We start from the raw sequence: 19,211 nt of genomic DNA, 5'->3' as shown, positions 1-19,211 counted from the left end.
AGGAATACCAGTGAGACCAGTAATGTATAATCTGTCTCCTTGCATTGTGAGAGGTCTTTGAGCTGAAAGATTTTCGAGTCAGCCACTATTAACAATTTTAATTAATTTCTTTATAATAAGTGTTTGTTGAATTGCAGTTTGAGTCTTGCTATGCTAATTTCTATGGAGGAAGAAAAATACTGGGTGTGAGGAATTTAGAATTTAATAGGAGAGAAAAAATACATATATACTTCCATATATAGAATAAAATAGAACAATGTGTGTAATAGCGTAAGTGTTAAAAGTGTTCATAGAAACCTTTGCTGTGATGTTTTATGTTTTAACTATCAAGTGTGTGGTTAGCTCCATTTGGAAATAACTAAATTATAGCCTCTGCATGTGTTGATTTTTTTCAGGTGGTCTGGATGAGGCTCTCTATAATGTTATAGCCATGGCACGGGAACAAGAAATTCCTTTTGTGTTTGCCCTTGGAAGGAAAGCTCTAGGACGCTGTGTGAACAAGCTGGTTCCTGTTAGTGTAGTGGGAATCTTCAACTACTTTGGTGCTGAGGTAAGAATTTAGAAGACACACTCTTTTGCTCTCCAGCACATCCCCCAGATAGCACATTTTTCAATTGACATATGCCAGTGTATGTTTAAGCATTTGAGGGAGTGAGTTGACAACCCACAAAGAATGAGTGGAAATTTTTTGAGTATTACATTTCTTTTTAGTAGTGGAAAAGATTTATGTAGGTGAATCCTAAAGCATTTTGAAAAGGTTTTAGTTCCTATTTCTGCAAAAGCGTTTTTTTCTTCTGGGCTCAACTGCCTAATACTTGGTAATTTATTTTACTGCTGCTAAAGATGATCTGACGTAATGTAATTTCTTCAGTCTCTATGATGGGTATATTTTGTGCTACAAGGAATCAAGAAGACAAAATAATTATTTAATTGGAATGGATTTTCCTTTAGAAAATGAAATTTCTAAACCAGTTTTCACAATAGTTGTACCCATGATACTATCCAACCATCATATTTTTTTAGCAATCTGCTAATATAAATCTTTATCTATAGGAGCTGATAATATAATGGCTATTAATTTAGAGTAATGTTCATCAGATGTGGTGTTTAAGACTGTTTTTTACCAAGTTGATTCTAAAATACTTTGTGATATTATTGACAGACTATCTTTTTCCAAGCACACAATTTTTGTGTGTGTATCCAGTCACCATGTTTGCGTATCCTACATTCCCCCGTCAATTGTTTCTTTCCCACCACTCATGAAATTCTCTCTCTACCCACCTGTTCTATGAGCATATAACTAATATTTGTGCTTCTACAATAGCCCATGCTTTTCTCATGTTTAGCATAGCACAATGCCTTGCTGTAGGTTATGTACATTTCTTTTCTTTTAACTGTGAACTTCTTGGTGACAGGCCCCTTCCCTTGTCTTTATATTCTTGACACCTTTTACATTACTTGAGTATAAGCAGGGAATAAATGTTTGTTGAATGAATTGTGAGATAGATATATATCTGCCCACTATGCTAAACTGTATATGAGGATTTCACAGTGGCTCATGCCTGTTAGCCCAGTAACTCGGGAGGCTAAGGTGGGAGGAGCACTTGAGGCCAGGAGTTCCAGACCAGCTTGGTATATTATCAGGTATATGTGTTCACAGTGAATGGTAGTGCACCTGTTACTTTTACCATCTGATACAACTACTCTTTGAATTAAGCTTCCAATCTTTACCATCACATTCAAGCCTTTTATTCCTTGATCCTACCATCTCTCTTCAGTGTTTCTTCTCTTTCCTTATTCCTAACAATTTATTTCTTTCCTTTATATTGTAAAACCAGTGTTAAACTTACATATCCATTTGCATATTTTCTTTTTATTGTTTTCACTTCAATGCATGGTTTGTTAAACACTGCAAATATTTGTTAAGGCTGTTACATGTAACCACATAGGGCTGTTGTTTTTTGTTTTTAACAGAATCTGTCCTTTATTAAATAAATAATAAATCCTGAATATAGTTTTTTATACTACTAGTAGGTAACACCCACCGCTTTTCAAGTAGCAATACAATTAGCACCATCCTATATTATACCTACTATTTTAAACAATTTGTAGTGTAGCTGGATAAAGGATGCTTCTTATATTTTTCCTTCTCGAGATGAATTCTCAGAGAACATATTATTCTACAGCAATGTAGCACTTTTTGCCATGCTTTCATCTCAAGGTTTATACGTACTATAAAATTAAACAGATTCTTAAAAATGTCCAGGTTATGTTTAATTCTTTGAAATTCTTAATGTTGTGGGTATGTCGCATTGTGATACTAAATTGAACATTTGACAGGAGTGAGATGCTATAGAATTACAACATAACTAAAAGTCATTGTTGTATATATTGGCCTTCTGGTGGCTTTGGAAACTTGAATCTTTGGACATCATTAGGTATCATAGTTATTGAATTAGAACTTTAATGCTATATGAATTTTGCCATCTTACTAAATGCGAATATACTCAGTGTACCCACCACTTCACTGGAATTATTTATTTTATTCCTATTTTTGTTTCAGCAATGAAAGAACTTCAGGCTATTTAGCTCCACATTCTACTTCCGAGCTCTATATTCTGTTATAATTTTCATTTGGCCCAATATTTATGCTTTTCTATCCTGTTTTATCTTTTCATCATTTTCAATGTCCTAGCCATCCATATTATTACCAACTTACTTTTGGTCTTCGTCTAGCTCTTCCAAAAAGTAAACATTACAGGAAACATTTAATTCCTATGGACACTGCCATCTTCTTCTACATTCCTGAACATCACTCAGAATACACTCATTCCCTTATATTCTAACCCAGATAAAATTCTTTACTGCTCCCCTAACAAGCCTGACACTTTTCTTATATCTGTAGCTTTATTAATGGTTTTTCCTATTTGGCTTTGAAGGCCCTAATTTCAACCCTCAAAATTTTACCTTTTTCAAGGCCAATGCTGATGTCCTCTTCCCTTCGTGACTTCCTCAGTGATGCCCAGCAGTTTAGAGTTGATGTCTCATCTAAAAGCCATAACACTTTATACCTCTCAAGGCATTTAAGGTATTATGCCTTGTATTATGTGTCCCTTGTCATCTTTTTCCAGCCACATAGAAGGTTCCTTTGAAGTAGAGTTGATGTTCAGTCATCTTCGTACCCTCTGTCATGGCAGACACTAAAGGATGAGTGCATTTGTTGAATATTGTAAGAACTTTTAATATATCACATTTAGTGGCTAGTGTTGGAATCAAGAAATTTCCTCAGACTTGTGAGAATTAAATAAGCAGTAAAGGTAAGTTATAGAGTAATTTCATAAGGTTCTGTGGTTTTGCATACCATTTGGATTTTGTCCTCATTGAAAATATGTCTGACCCTGAAACAAACAGTGGAGGTATTTATTACCCATCATAGGAATAAAAAGTGTAACAAAAAATGGACCAGTCCAAATACTCTTTCATTTCAGAGCCTGTTTAATAAGTTAGTAGAACTCACTGAGGAAGCCAGGAAAGCATATAAAGACATGGTTGCAGCAATGGAACAGGAGCAAGCTGAGGAAGCCTTAAAGAATGTGAAGAAGGTACCACACCACATGGGGCATTCTCGGAATCCCTCTGCAGCAAGTGCCATTTCTTTCTGCAGTGTTATTTCTGAACCTATCTCTGAAGTAAATGAAAAGGAATATGGTAAGTTGTTGAATACTATTTTAAATGACTTAAACTATGAGATGATTTAAGTGACTTTCTATTCTACCTTTTATTTTTATCTTTATTCTTGATTATTCAAATGTTGCTCGAAATTTGGTTTAAAACATTGCATTAAACATGTTCATTAAAAATCAGGAGAATATTTGGGACTGAGACTTCTTATGAGACCCTGGAATTTAATCACAGTTCCAAATCTTTAAATAAGCCTCAGGGGCTTTAAAAAGCAAAACACACCATACTTGTGACCTATCACTAAGTAAATGCTAGGAAGGTTTTTTTCCAATACCTTATGCTCAGTAGTATTAAAATTTTATGTTTCCTAAGGGCTGGTCTGTAGGTAGTGAGTTACCTTAATTGTTCACAGTCAGTTATAGATCAGTCTCTTTGTTCTGCTCTTTCCTCCCTTCTCACTACTGTACTTGACTAGTCTTAAAACACAAGAAAAAAAAAATTTTTCATGTTGTATTTGCAAAGTAAACTGAAGACTTGCATACTATTCACTCTAAGTTTGTAAAACCTAGACATGATATTTGCCTTTAGTTAAATCTGACTGTAGTCAAAAAGAGATACAGACTAAAAAATAGTATTTAATGTTTAACAGTATTTACTGAAGTCTACATCTCAGTAGTTTTTTTGCCTTATTTCTATAATACCTCGAGCTCTTAAGTTTTCTTGGTCTAGTTTATGATTTGTTTTCCCTATGTAGCTTGCTTGCTTTTTTTTTTTTTTTTTTTAAATTTTAAATAGTATAGTCAACTTCTTTCATTTGGCCCTTTGTTCGTTTTTTCTTTTCTCTTTTTAATCAGTCTGGAAGGTTATCACATAGATTGTTGCCACCTAAAACTTAACATGTAAAAACAAAACAGTCCTCATTTTCTTCCCACATTCCCCTTCCTGGCCTGTGATTGTAGTTAAATGTTTTGAATGCTTTCAATAAAGCTCCAGAGCAGAGCCAATTAACAAGTTGTTGTGAGCCCTTAGGGAACTACTGGCCAGGGATAGGTGATACTGATTTAGAAGCAGACATGTTACTTTTGCAGGAGTGATATTAGTTGAAAATTAAGAAGATAAAGACAAAATGCTAACATTGTAAATGAGAGCAATCCTCTCTATATAGTGAAATGCCACATCTCAAAGGCAAGCCATAAGATAAACCTATAAAGCTGTGTGTTTGGGCAGATGACAGAGTGACAAATAATATTCATATGGGCACATATAAACACAAGGAGTATAAAAAGAAAGTCTCAGAGATTGAGGGTGATGTTTTCAAAAAGCACCAGATTTAAAGTGTTCAAAGATTGAAGTGCTGGTTTTTCTGTACTCTGCCTAAAGGTTTTAGGTGTAATCAGTTAATCTCGGGATCTTGAATTTCTCTTTAGAAAAAAACTGTTGAAAGGAAATGTAAATGTGCATCTAAAATTTTAAAAATTTTATGTCTTTCAGTTTTTTTTTCCATAATTAAATATATGTGGGAAAATTTTTACTTACCAGACTGTTTTTTGTTTTTCAGTACTTACTATATGCCAGTTATAGGGACACAGAGATGAGCTGGAGTGGAAGTGAGGAGGGATGAGGGATGTGAAACAGCAAACACAGAACAAGAGCTTTTGAACTGTATATGTAAAAAGTACTGTGGAAGTTCAGGTTAGCGATTGCCTCTCTCAGGAGTCACGAAAGACTTCACGAAAACGTTTAAGAGTGGTATCAAGATGAATAGGAGTCTGAAGGGAAAGGAGGAAAACACATCTCCTGCAGAAAGAGTATAGCTTATGTTTCAACTTTAGGGAACAGTGACAATTTAAATGACACTGAGCATGGAGTGTGTGGCCCATGGTCAGAATGCAGTAGGACCAGAATGCTAGATAAGGGCCAGATCACGAAGGGCTTTGCTGTGTCTCACCAAAGATTTTGGATTCTATCCTAGGATGATAAAAAGCCTGTTAGACAATGATATAATCAATTCATAAAACCGGTTAGGAAGATATTACAAATGAACATCAAAAAAAAGAAGGTCTGAGCTATGGCAGTAGTAACCAGATTTAGTAGTTTTTGAGCTGTAGTGGCATGGTATAGTGATGAATTCAGTGGACTAAAGGGATATAATATTAATAAGAGAAAAATAGGATCAACGGTTGCTATAAGGTTTCTTCTGCTTTGAGATTATGTAAATAATAATGTCATTAGCTGAGAATGAGAATATAGGAGGGAGTGATTTTTTTTTTTCATGAGCTAGAATGAGAGTCAAAAGAACTCATTCTACACTAAAGTAGCTTCAGGAAAGATATTTTTCCCCAAACAATGTATCCTGACTTGAAGTGCCCAAAGTATGTTCTGTATCAATATATAATCGATAGATAGTAACCATATTGAACATAATGTGAATAGGTTTGCTACAACTTGATAAGAATATTATATGTACAAACTGCAGACAGTAGCTGTAATATCAATATGATAAAATTTTTATTTTCTTAAAAAATTGAAAAAAAGCTGGGTGCGGTGGCTCACGCCTGTAATCCCAGCACTTTGGGAAGCTGAGGCGAGTGGATCACGAGGTCAAGAGATCGAGACCATCCTGGTCAACATGGTGAAACCCCGTCTCTACTAAAAATACAAAAAATAGCTGGGCATGGTGGCGCGTGCCTGTAATCCCAGCTACTCAGGAGGCTGAGGCAGGAGAATTGCGGGAACCCAGGAGGCGGAGGTTGTGGTGAGCCCAGATTGCACCATTGCACTCCAGCCTGGGTAATAAGAGTGAAACTCCGTCTCAAAAAAAAAAAAAAAATTGAAAAAAAGAGGGGTAGGAGAGCTCTACTTTACTGATTCTTGGTACTTTTTTTGCCTTCCACTGATTTCCTATCATGAGAAATAATTTAGATTGTCACCACTATAGTGTATAATACTTTTTTTGCCTTCCAAAATTACTTTGTAGGCCAAGCTACATATATTATAAAACAACCTTTCACTAATGTTAGAAATGCATGGATGGATTCTTTGCTTATAATTGGAAACACATGTTCCATTACAGGCCAAAGATAAGTAACTTGCTGAGCAAGCATGGTACAAACACATGAAATCAGAACTATTGTTGCTGGACATCTTGGCTCCTCTATCTCTTGAGTTGTGGGTCCTTGAGCCCAGTACACCTTTAGGCTACAAAAAAGTTAGGCAGTTCATTGATTTTCATGTATATATGGATTTTATTTACAAATACCAGTGAACTCCTGTTGGTATAAGATCTCTTGCATTCTGAAGCATTAATATGCTTATTTTTACCTCCCTGTTTCTTTATCTTGAATGTACATCTTTGGGAATTATTTCCCCTTTATAACATTTAAATTAGGTTGGGCACAGTGACTCACACCTGTAATCCCAGCATTTTGGAAGCTCAAGGTAGGAGGATAGCTTGAGCCCAGGAGGTCAAGGCTGCAGTGAGCCAAGATCACGCTACTCCATTCCAGCCTAAATGACAGAGCAAGACCCCATCTAAAACACACACACACACACACACACACACACACATAACACAATCATTTAAACTAGTACTAAATAAACTAAATTTGCAGTTTTTCCAGTCAGTTTCTAAGCCAATCTTTCTTATTTGGGGGTTTTTAAAGAGTTGTATGACATTGAAACAGTATTCTGGTTTTTAAAAAATCTGCTTGATATTTATAGAAACAAATTGGAGAAACATGGTGGAAACTTCAGATGGACTAGAAACATCAGAAAATGAGAAAGAGGTATCCTGTAAGCACAGCACTTCTGAAAAACCCAGTAAACTTCCATTGGACACACCCGCTGTTGGTAAGCAGCCATCGTTAGTGGCTACAGGCAGTACTACCTCAGCTGCAAGTGCTGGGAAGTCCACAGCAAGTGATAAAGAGGAAGCGAAGCCAGATGACCTGGAATGGGCCTCACAGCAGAGTACAGAGACTGGCTCTTTGGATGGCAGTTGCCGAGATCTTTTAAATTCCTCCATCACCAGCACCACCAGCACTCTTGTACCTGGCATGCTTGAAGAAGAAGATGATGAAGATGAGGAGGAGGAGGAAGATTATACTCATGAACCCATATCTGTAGAAGTGCAGCTCAACAGTAGAATTGAATCTTGGGTCTCAGAGACCCAGAGAACTATGGAAACCCTTCAGCTTGGAAAAACCCTTAATGGTTCTGAGGAAGACAATGTAGAGCAAAGTGGAGAAGAGGAAGCAGAGGCGCCTGAGGTGCTGGAGCCAGGGATGGACAGTGAGGCGTGGACTGCCGATCAGCAGGCCAGTCCTGGGCAGCAGAAGTCCAGCAACTGCAGCTCACTCAACAAAGAGCACTCTGATTCTAATTACACAGCCCAAACTCTGTAACTCAGGAAATGTCGGCTCTCTGTCTCCAGCTGTGGAAGGGTTGCAGCCATTATCTTTCATGCTTCATCTCAACATGTTGCACTGTCCAGTATTTAATATACGTATTTAATTCCCAACAAATATTTTTGTAGCTTTTACTTGTTTTGTTATGATCTGTACCTTAGCTTTTAATTAGCATCTAAGTGTCTAAGAACTGTGTGGAAAATTCAGATCTGTTCCAACTTATTTTGTAATAGGAAGTAATAATAAGACCAAATCTTAAAGAAAATAAATTTCAAATGCTTAAAGTCATTTTGAAAGTTAAAGAACAGGGTTCTAAGTATAGAAGCAGTTATCAGTGTTTGCTTCAGGACTCCACCTCCTTTACTCTAATTTGACCAAAAAGTTGTTTGGGCTTCTTTAAAAAAGAACTGGGGTGGAGTCAGAAAACTAAATAAAAGGCTGAGGGTAACTGAGTCCACCAGTGTTGTATGTTAAAAAACTGATGCAACTTTTATGTGGTCCACAAATGTTTATGTCAGAAGTCACTGATCATTGTAATTAATTAATGTTGGGATGGGCTGAAACAGAGCCTTCAAAACTCAGGCTAGCAGTGGAGCCACCATGATAGATTATAGCTAGCTAGCCTCATTTTTGGAAAGTGATAGATACCGCCTATAATAGTGAACAGTCACCCATGATAGAACCTTTCAGGTTCTGTCTCATATTTGCTTCTTACTTACCTCAGGAATGCTCTTGTACATAGACTTATTTACACAAAGTTAGTTAGGCACATTTTGACAGGTGAATAACTGTAACCGATTGTATGACTGCTGCACTTACATGTAAACTCTTCAGAAACAAAGTCTTATACTGGTGTGTTCTCTTGCATGCTTCTGGTTCAGGACCCTCTTGATTTGAGATATGGATTTGATTGAGTATCCAAACTTGTCCTGAGTACAAAACTGTTTCACGTTTTAAAAAACAACTATTTTGCACCTAGCCTTGAGCACCTTCCACATAGCAATGACCATAGTTACTGTCAGGAGGTCAGGGAAAGGAACTTTGCACAATTTGTGACTCGTATCCTGATAATCAAGGCTTAGACGAGGAAGTTTTAGAAGATAAGAGAAAGTTGTTTTAATTGTGCTGAAACTATTAGATGATTTAGAGTATACAGATACATAGGTATTAATTCTCTATTCACTATTATTTATCTCTGCCCTTCTCTAGGACTTTGTATACCTGCTTAGGAGACACTAAACTTAATGAGCTAAATGTTTTATTTGCTAGTCAGTCACCACCTGGACTTTAGTGACCTTACAGGTTTATATAATGGTGGAAGAATGACAAACTATGTATTTTTTGTCTTCCATCCAACTCCCCACCACCCCCAACTGCCCCTCATACACACACACACACGCACATGCATGTGTGTATGTGTGCCAGTTTTCTGCTGAAAAGCTCGCATAAGCAGGCACGGAACTGAGAAGGAAGGGGTATTTTCCCTGCCCTGATTATATGGGATAGGGCTTTGCCTCACAGAGGCGGGAGAGAAGAATTGGGCAGATTCTTTATTGAACTCATTGGGACTACTGTGCTAGTTTTGATGTTTTATAATGCTGGCATTTAGTTACTGGACAGATTAGATTCTTGGTTGATGATTTAGTATTTGTGAATTGTGAAAGTTTAGGAGCATTGCTGTGTAGAAAATGTCAGTCAATCAACTTTATTATTGTGCTAAAAGGGGACATTCTTATCCTGTCCTGTCTAAACTGCCCTCCAGTTAGACTTCCTAGGCACTAAAGATCCAATACTTAAAAACACAGCAGGTAAGGAATGAAGCCTCTGAAATAGTAATCATGGATTTATACGTGGCAGATCTTACTGTCTCTACACATTTGGAAGTGTTTGTTGGTTTAAAGAAATGATAGAGGTTTTGAACTACTGACAGTCTTAAAAGTGAATTTAAAAACTTTTCGTACTTTTTATGGTGTAAATTTCCTTTGCTCGATGTCAGTGATTCAGATAACTCTTGACTTTGAGGTGATGACTTTTCACAGGTTTCTTATATTTTATATCTCTTCTGAACATGAATTCTCATTTTAGATTTTTGACATTTGTATCAAAAGAGAAGTTGAGGAAATCTTCAGAACACCGGTAACTTGTAATTTTGCTATAGACTTCAGAAGTGTTATTTATATGTATGGCAAATGCTCTCACATATGCAGTACCTCTTCTGCCAGCAAATCCAAGGGACCATAGCCTTTTTATGAGACAGGTCACCTCTAGAGGACAACCCAAGAATTATTAAAGGAAATGTTACCATTTTGAGAGCATGCTTAAATAAATATTAATAATGTATTTATAACTTGTTTCCTTTAAATAAATTTTGGAATTTGTGTATATTGAATTACAGGCTTTGGGGGAGTTGCGGAAATTAGGAAAGTTTTTATATTTTTTTGGAAGTGAGCATGGTTGGCTCTTTGAAGACCTATAAAGAGATTCAGTGGAAAGAGTAAGGGTTCATCATCACAAGAAATAAAAAAAATAGTGATTCTTTTTCTTAATGTATAGAGGTGGTTTTACTGGCAATAATAATAGATTTATATTTCAGTACATAAGTATATTAATTAAAATATGAATTACACTTCCAAAGTTAGATTTCTGCTTCAGTAGGTTTGTTTGCTGTGAAGATTACTTCTCAAAAGGCAAATGTTCATATTAGCTTAGTTTTTGGTTTAAATATGTTTGTAAATGATGTAATATATTTCTTTTGACTAAACATGGAAAAATAACGTGTTATACATTGAGAAGTTTTTACAGGCTTTGACTGGAGGTTGTTTTTGCAGAGATGATATTTTATATGATTCCAGTATTTGGAAAGGAATTAGTCAAAAGGAATTCACATAGTTTAAATAAGGAGAAATTAATATCCAAATATGTACTTGTCTGATTTCTAAATAAGCTGGGGGAGGAGGGAGGGGTGGGAATTGAAATGTGCAAATGAGTAGTGAATGCTACATTCGTTTTCAACTCTTTAACATAAAACTGTTCAATCTTAACACACTGTTACTTTAATATATGTATAAAGAAGTATTACTGTTTGTAAAGCTGCTGTTTGTTTAAAAAAACACCCTTGTCATGTATTTTCTGTATGTTGGGCCAACAGATGAGAACATTAACCCATTTAAAACCTTTATCTTTTTTTGATTTAAAAAATTTTCTGTGAAATAATTTATTTACAGACATCTTCTTCCTCTTTCATCCTTTCCAACCTTTACATACATCACAGAATCAAACAAACTGTTTTCCTAACTTGAAATCTGAATCGTAATTAATGATAAAAATTTAAACTTTGTTGGCACATCACATCTTAAAAGTATTTGTATTATTTTATAATTTAATTTCTAAATATACCACATAAGTTTATATTAATGTCTTAATTGTAATGCTCTAATAAAAAACTAGCAAAATCAGTGTGAGTTATAACATGAAGGGATTTTCATCTTTCGCTGTATGAAGCATAATTGTTATATCACATTTGGGGGGTAATAACAGCTTTTTTGCACTATGTAAATACTAGTGGGGATTCTTCTGTACTAATAAAATGATCATTGAAATGAAGTCTGTCATTTCAGAATAGATACTTAAAAGAATTCATGACTTTCCCCACATGTAAAAGACAGAAAAAAAGAGTCCAGCTCAAGTATTGATTGTTGGTCACATAGGGTTGCCAAAGAAGGTTGTAAAATCAGCACTAAGGAGTGATGAATAAAAATTTCATCTGAGCTTGTTGTTGTGATCGGTGGCATGGGTCCAGGCATTTAGCCAGAGACCATCCTGGTGTTAGGAGGAGGCCTCCATAGATTCCTTCACCTTTTTATATTAGTTTCTGTGTGCTGGGCACTGTTCTAAGTCTTTTCTCAGTATTAACTGATTTAATCCTCATAACAGTACTGTAAAGTAGATTCTGGTTACTATTTCTCACTTTTCAGATGATGGAAGGGTCATGGAGATGTTAACTCAGCCCCATACCGACATCTATGCCCCAGTCACTATACTTTGTTACGTCCTGGCACAAAGTGCACAGGGTGTGGAAACCGAACATGGTTACTTCACCTCCAGGTGTCTTCTGGGATGTAGAACATGGGGACTGAAGAATGGCCTTAGGGATTGAAGTTACTGGACCTCACCTGATCGATCACTCTATCTAAATAGTCCCAGACCTTGTCACTATGTGACAGTGAAATGGAGAGAATCTGAAAAAGAGATTGATCTGTTGGAAAATAGGATACTAATTTTTATAACAAAGAAATGAATTTTTTGGTGGCCACAGAGAGAAGGAGGGATGCCTCATCATTTGTATCAGATACTTCCTTTTTAGCCACTACATGTACCACTCCCTAATTTTTTTCCGAATAGTGATCAGTTTTTCTCCTAACTGACCAGAAGAGGATGTGCATTGCACGTGAAAACAGTCAAGCGCTACATGTCATATTAATACTTTGATTACTATGTTCTGGGGTACATGTGCAGAATGTGCAGGTTATGTAGGTATACACATGCCATGGTGGTTTGCTGCATTCATCACCCCATCATCTACATTAAGTGTTTCTCCTAATGCTATCCCTCCCCTAGCCTCCCACCCCCCTACAAGCCTATCCATCACAATCGAGTTGGCTTCATCCCTGAGATGCAAGGCTGGTTCAACATATGCAAATCAATAAATGTAATCCATCACATGAACAGAACCAAAGACAAAAACCACATGAAAATAGATGCAGAGAAGGCCTTTGACAAAATTCAACAGCGCTTTATGCTAAAAACTCTCAATAAACGACGTTCATGGAATGTATCTCAAAATAATAAGAGCTATTTATGACAGACCCACAGCCAATATCATACTTAATGGGCAAAAACTGGAAGCATTCCCTTTGAAAACCAGCACAAGACAAGAATGCCCTCTCTCACCACTCCTATTCAACACAGTATTGGAAGCTCTAGCCAGAACAATCAGACAAGAAAAAGAAAGCAAGCCTATTCAATTAGGAAAGAGGAAGTCAAATTATCTCTATTTGCAGACAACATGATTGTGACATTACTGTATTTTAAAAGACCCCATCGTCTCAGCCCAAAATCTTAAGCTGATAAGCAACTTCAGCAAAGTCTCCAGATAAAAAATCAATGTGCAAAAATCATAAACATTTCTATACACCAATAGCAGACAGCCATATCATGAGTGAACTCCCACTCACAATTGCTACAAACAGAATAAAATGCCTAGCAATACAACTAACAAGGGATATGAAAGACCTCTTCAAGGAGAACTACAAACCACTGCTCAAGGAAATAAGAGAGGACAAACAGATGGAAAAACATCACATGCTCATGGTCAGGAAGAATCAATATTATGAAAATTGCCATACTGCCCAAAGTAATTTATAGATTCAATGCTATCCCCATCAAGCTACCACTGACTTTCTTCACAGAGTTAGAAAAAGTACTTTAAATTTCATATGGAACCAAAAAAGAACCCTCATAGTGCCAAGACAATCCTAAGGAAAAAAAAAAAAAAAAAGGAAAAGCTGGAGGCATCATGCTACCTGACTTCTAACTATACTACAAGGCTACAGTAATCAAAACAGCATGGCACCAAAACAGACATATAGACCAATGGAATAGAACTTTTACAATATTAGCTTCTCAATCACTGAAATATTAGAGGTCATCATCCCTCTCATTGGTCTTTTTTCTTGCTTCTCCCTTCTTAAAGCCAATATTGTAAGGAAAATGGTGAGCTGTAAGATGTTCCTGTTTTACAGATACTCAATTTCCATGATGAGTAAGAAGGATAAAACTATTTCCTTAATTTTCTCTCTTTTCCTAATAAAGTGTACCAATTAAATGATGTAATCTTTTAGATAAGGTGATCAAGAAACTATTGCCTTCTAACCTGCTGGGCCAACTCTGCCCAGCAGCCTCTTTTTGTAAATGAAGTTTTGTTAGAACACAGCCACATATCATTTACATATTGTCTATGGTTGCTTCAGTGCTACAATGCAGAGGTGAGAGACAATATGGCCTGCAAAGCCTGAGATATTTATTCTCCGGCCCTTTACAGAAAGGGTTCACCAACCTCTAAAATTGAGATGATGTCCAACAACATTTTACACTCACATGATTCCCTCTACCTCTCCCCCAGTTCTTTTATCTCCAGAGATGATACATTTGTTGTGGTTTTACATATTTAAAAACATACTAAGCTCTGCCCAGTGGTAGAAGGCATGCAGATGCATGGGAGGAGCACCACCAGAAGCAAGCCTGGATGCTTTTACAGTACTAGCTTTGGGAAGGACTGCGTTCTTGTTTCTCTATTCTCTAACACTGGGCAAGTCCCTTGAATCTCTGGTTATTGATTTCCTTTTCTATCAGGGGATGTTGGATGAATCAGAACTTGGCTCCTTAGAGAAACAGTGAGGCCATTCTTTGGTTAAAGATGGTCATGAGTTGGATGTGAGCTGGGCACTTTCCTAAGGCTACCCGTAATCAAAGACTGCCAGCACCCTCAAGGTGACCTGAATAGGCCCTGTCCCCAGAATAGGGTCATGGCAAGTAAGCTGATCACCTTAGTCCTTCCCACCCCAAAATCTGAACTGGAGGCCAGAGAAAACAGAGTGGAACAGGTGTGCCGAAAGTAGAGAGGCTATGAAAGTAACAAAGCAAGACTGACAGCTTTGCATTTTTTCAGTCCATGCTGTGCTTTAATCAACACTACTTTTCCTTAATTGTGTAGAGCTTTTTATGTACTTAAAATATTTCATAAGAATAACCAAAAGGAATGGGCCAACTAAAATGTAACTACTTTCTATCCCATAACTGACTTCCCAGATTTTGTATGAACTTCAATAAATTGACACACATAAAAAAAAATTAGTATTGGAAATGGAACTGGAAGCCAGACTTAAACCCCTATCTTAATTGATTTAACAAATAACTACTATTTGTTAAATAGCCAAGAACTATAAATTTTATCTTCTTCCCATGAACAAAAAACTCCATCTTTTCCCTGGCCTAACCCTCCCCCCAAGTAATGAGAAATGAGGGTTCCATCTATGACTCTCCCATCTGCTCTTTAGCTAGTGCAAAGTGCTTTAATCTTCATAGAAAGATCTAAGATTGTGTTAGCAACCCACTTATTTGGTTTCCTTAGCAACCAGAACACAGTATTTAAAGTAATGGCATTCCTTGCTCAGAATAGAAATTGAGTAAGCTGATCATGGTGCCCCTGGTCTGCTCAGGGCTGCTTCACCTCTTCAAAGACGATTTTTCACCTGCCGATTCATGGAAGCAAACCTATGAATGGCAGCAAAGGGACAACTACCTGGAATACAAAATAGTGAAAGCTCTGGAGCTGTATCCATAGCCAACTTCACCCCCACCAGTTAGAGTGACTCCTACAGTGCCCAATCCGTGGAAATATTGACAAAACAAACTGTATCTTTTAATGCCAGAATTTAAGAAATGTTTCCATGTCCTTGTAACTTTTGCAGCAATTTAGGCTAGTTGCCACCAGCTTCCAAGGAGTCTAAACATGAATCAAGATGATGAAGCTGCTCAGGCATTTCAAAAAAGCATAAAGAAAGAAAAAAATACTTTGAAAGGAAATCAGCACTAAAGTATTATTAACGTGGCGTCTGTTGTTTCGTCTGGTTAGTACATCCATTCTTTGCGGAACAACACTTTATGCCTCACACACCCACCAGTGATATAATCTCTTTTTTTTTTTCCTTTTGAGATGGAGTCTCGCTCTGCTGCCCAGGCTGGAGTGTAGTGGTGCAATCTAGACTCACTGCAACCTCCGCCTCCTGGGTTCAAGCAATTCTCCTGCTTCAGCCTCCTGCGTAGCCGGGATTACAGGCAGGAGCCACCATGCCCAGCTAATTTTGTATTTTTAGTAGAGACAGGATTTCACCATGTTGGTCAGGTTGGTCTCAAACTTTTTATCTCATGATCTGCCCCACTAAGCCTCCCAAAGGGTTGGGATTTCAAGCGTCAGCCACCGTGCCCACCGATATAATCTCTTAATTGCAACAGGAGCAGGCAGTTAAATGACCCTGAAACCATTGATTAGTCTGGAAATCCTGAAACAGTTGATCTATGCTGGGCCAATGAGGTTTTTCCTTGGGATTTTAGGACTTGGGACTGAGAGAGATTGGCTCAAATGGTTTGGGGTGACTGGCTTTTGAGAGGAATCTCTAAAGTCATTTTTGGCCAAGAAAAAGCAAAATCTGGGTCAGACAGTGTTGAACATGATTTCTCACTATCAGACATCTTACGGTCTCCAATATCCTAATGCATTTTGACTCTCCATGAAGGAAAGATTGATTATACATCAGGCTGCATTTCCTGAGCATGTTGGACCATGAAACACAGAGTTCTCCAAATATACTTGATCACAGAGCACTTTTTCTGTGCAGGAACTATAAGCAACCTGGAGAACTAGTTTTTCATGTAATGTGCACCAAAATATATGTTGTTTTAACTCTGAAGGTCCAGGACAACGAGACACATAAGGGATATCTGGACTGCTGTAACGGAGATTCTCAACCAGGGGCGATTTCAACCCCAGGGGACATTTGGCAATGTCTGGAAACAGATTTGAATGTCATAACTGAAGAAGGGGTTACTGTCATCTAGCAGGTCAAGACCAGAGGTACTGCTAAGCACCTTACAGTACACAAGACAGCGACCCCACCCCACAAGAAAGAACTGTCTGGCCCGAAATGTCAGCAGTGCAGAGGCTGAGAGTTCACTCACTAACTCAACCCTGGGAGGCTGCATTAGTCTGAAACAGGTTCAGGGCCCCAAGCAGGTGGTCATGTGTTCATAGGGTGAGTTATCAAATGCTCTTTATTTCTGTTTCTGGCACATGTTTATCCACTCTCTAATATTCCAGAGATGGCTTAGCCAGACACATCCAGGTCTTCCTGATACAATAGGTCTTATTATTTATTTATTTTTTTGAGATGGAATCTCACTCTGTTGCCCAGGCTGGAATGCAATGGCATGGTCTTGGCTCACTGCAACCTCCACCTCCCAGGTGCAAGCAATTCTCCTGCCTCAGCCTCCTGAGTAGCTGGGATTACAGGTGCCCATCACCATGCCTAATTTTTGTATTTTTAGTAGAGACGGGGTTTCATCATGTTGGCCAGGCTGGTCTCAAACTCCTGACCTCGTGATCCACCTGCCTTGGCCTCCCAAAGTACTGGGATTGCAAGTGTGAGCCACCACACCCAGCCCATAGACCTTATTTTTAAAGGGTTTTTAAAAACTGCCTGGGGAAGAGAATGAAGAGTTTGACCTGGAACTTCTGATCATGTGCCAGTGCCTCCCTCCCACGTCTTCTGCTTGTTTCTTCCCATCATGTGGGGACACGTGTGAGGAGCAGAAGGGCAGGGAGGCACCCCTGGCAAGGGCTGCTCCGTGAACACTTCAAGAAAAGCACAACTCAAGTGTGAACAGGAGGCCAGGGGAATTTGCTGGTCTGGCCACATCACACAATTGAATCAAGCAAAGGTGGCGAGGCCTGAGTTTTCCAAGACACTGTGACATGCAGTCCAGCTGCCTGCCCTGCTGAGTAGCATCCCTGAAGCAGACACGTGGAAGTCTCTGCAGGATACTCCAGCCACCTCTCAGGGAATGGTTGCCCTGGAACCAGGTGCCTCAGGACAATCACTAGACAGGGGCTTGGAAATGCCTGAGAAGCTCCTGTAATTCTGGAGAGAATGGAGCACAAAGCCTTGTCTACAAAGAAGAAGCTCTCTTCTTAAGCTCACTCTACCGTTCAAAGACATAGGGAGACTTACTAAGCTACAAACTGAGGACCCTCTATTATATTTTAATCAAATTGGTGTTGGTTGATGCTGATTCTGGGCCACAGTTGAGTTAGGTGTCCTGGCAGAGTTGACAGACATACAGGCTGCCCCGTCTCACACATGGCTGTGTACTGAGAGTTCCTAAATTGCTTGAAACATGGAACATTATCCCAAAGTAGTCATATTTAAGTGCTCATTATATTCCCAAGCTAACCCCTAGAAACCCTTAACCGTAACTCATATTGGAGTTGAAATCATAGGAAAAACCCACAGTTAAAGGAAACTATGCTGTTGCAAATGTGTTTCAGCTTCATACATTGTAACTGTTGTTGCATTACCCTTGTTTCTAGGAGAAAAGTATGTAATTCAGAAAAATAAGTACACATTTCCAATTACCTGGCCCCTCCTACTCACACATACAAATACACACACACACACACACACACACACACACACACACACACACACACACACACAGAGGGGCAGAGAGAGAGAGTCTGTCTCTTACCCAAACTCTCACCCGAGTGGGGCAGTGTGAGAATCAACATTTCCCGGTGCAAAGGCAGGTCAGCAGCACTTTCCCTTGTTGATGTCTCAGGACAGACACTCTCCTGGCTATGGCCTCCGGATACAATGACAGGGATAAGAAAACACAGCACAGAGAATCCCAATCCAAGACGGCCGAATGCGAACAGCTCCAGAGTGCAGTTCCCAGTGAGAACAGCACAGAGGGTGAGTGAACACCGCATTTCCAGACAAGTTTCCACTGCCCACAGACCAGGAGATTCCTGGCCGAAAAGTGCCACGGATTTTCAGTGCAGCAGTCTCAGCTTGTGCTGTGTCCGTGCACAGAAACTCATACAAGTCTGGGCGGCTGTTTCAACTGGCACCTGGAACGCCTGGGAGACAGAGCACCCCATTCAACTGAAAGGGAGGGGGCTGACACAGAGAGCCAGGCAATCTTGCTCAGTGGGTACCAACCCCACAAAACAAGCAATCTGAAACACTCTGGATTGAGTTTCACAGCAAGCACAGCTGGACCAGCTCAGTGGGGGGAAGGGCGTCCCCCACTACCGAGGCAGTTCACACAGCAGCTGGGCAGAGCCTGAGGCAGCTCAGCAACACCTCTGCTGGCAGACTGTGACTAGACTACTCTGCAGGGCAGGGCATCTATGTAAAAAGGCTCAGCAGCATGACAGGAACTTATAAATAAAGCCGACCTTCCTAGGACAGAGCACCTGGGAAAAGAGGCAGTTATGAGTTCCGCTGC

The 19,211-nt window shown here is 38.7% G+C and overlaps 1 protein-coding gene across 4 annotated transcripts in view; it reads left to right on the top strand.

The window, feature by feature from the left end:
* The window catches only part of SECISBP2L (SECIS binding protein 2 like), a 57,323-nt gene extending 45,469 nt beyond the window's left edge, over positions 1 to 11,854 (top strand). For all 4 annotated transcript variants that reach the window (XM_012442326.3, XM_012442324.2, XM_012442325.2 and 1 more), the window contains 3 exons: positions 396 to 550; positions 3,489 to 3,708; positions 7,402 to 11,854. In XM_012442326.3, the coding sequence (XP_012297749.2) occupies positions 396 to 550; positions 3,489 to 3,708; positions 7,402 to 8,084 (1,058 nt within the window). In that variant the 3' untranslated portion in view covers positions 8,085 to 11,854. The remainder of the gene's footprint in view (positions 1 to 395; positions 551 to 3,488; positions 3,709 to 7,401) is intronic.
* The last annotated feature ends 7,357 nt before the right edge of the window (positions 11,855 to 19,211 follow it).

Source organism: Aotus nancymaae, unplaced genomic scaffold (assembly GCF_030222135.1).
Source record: "Aotus nancymaae isolate 86718 unplaced genomic scaffold, 86718_ANA_hifiasm-v0.15.2.pri h1tg000062l, whole genome shotgun sequence".
Classification (NCBI taxonomy): Eukaryota; Metazoa; Chordata; class Mammalia; order Primates; family Aotidae; genus Aotus; species Aotus nancymaae.
This window is presented reverse-complemented; position numbering and strand designations above follow the sequence as displayed.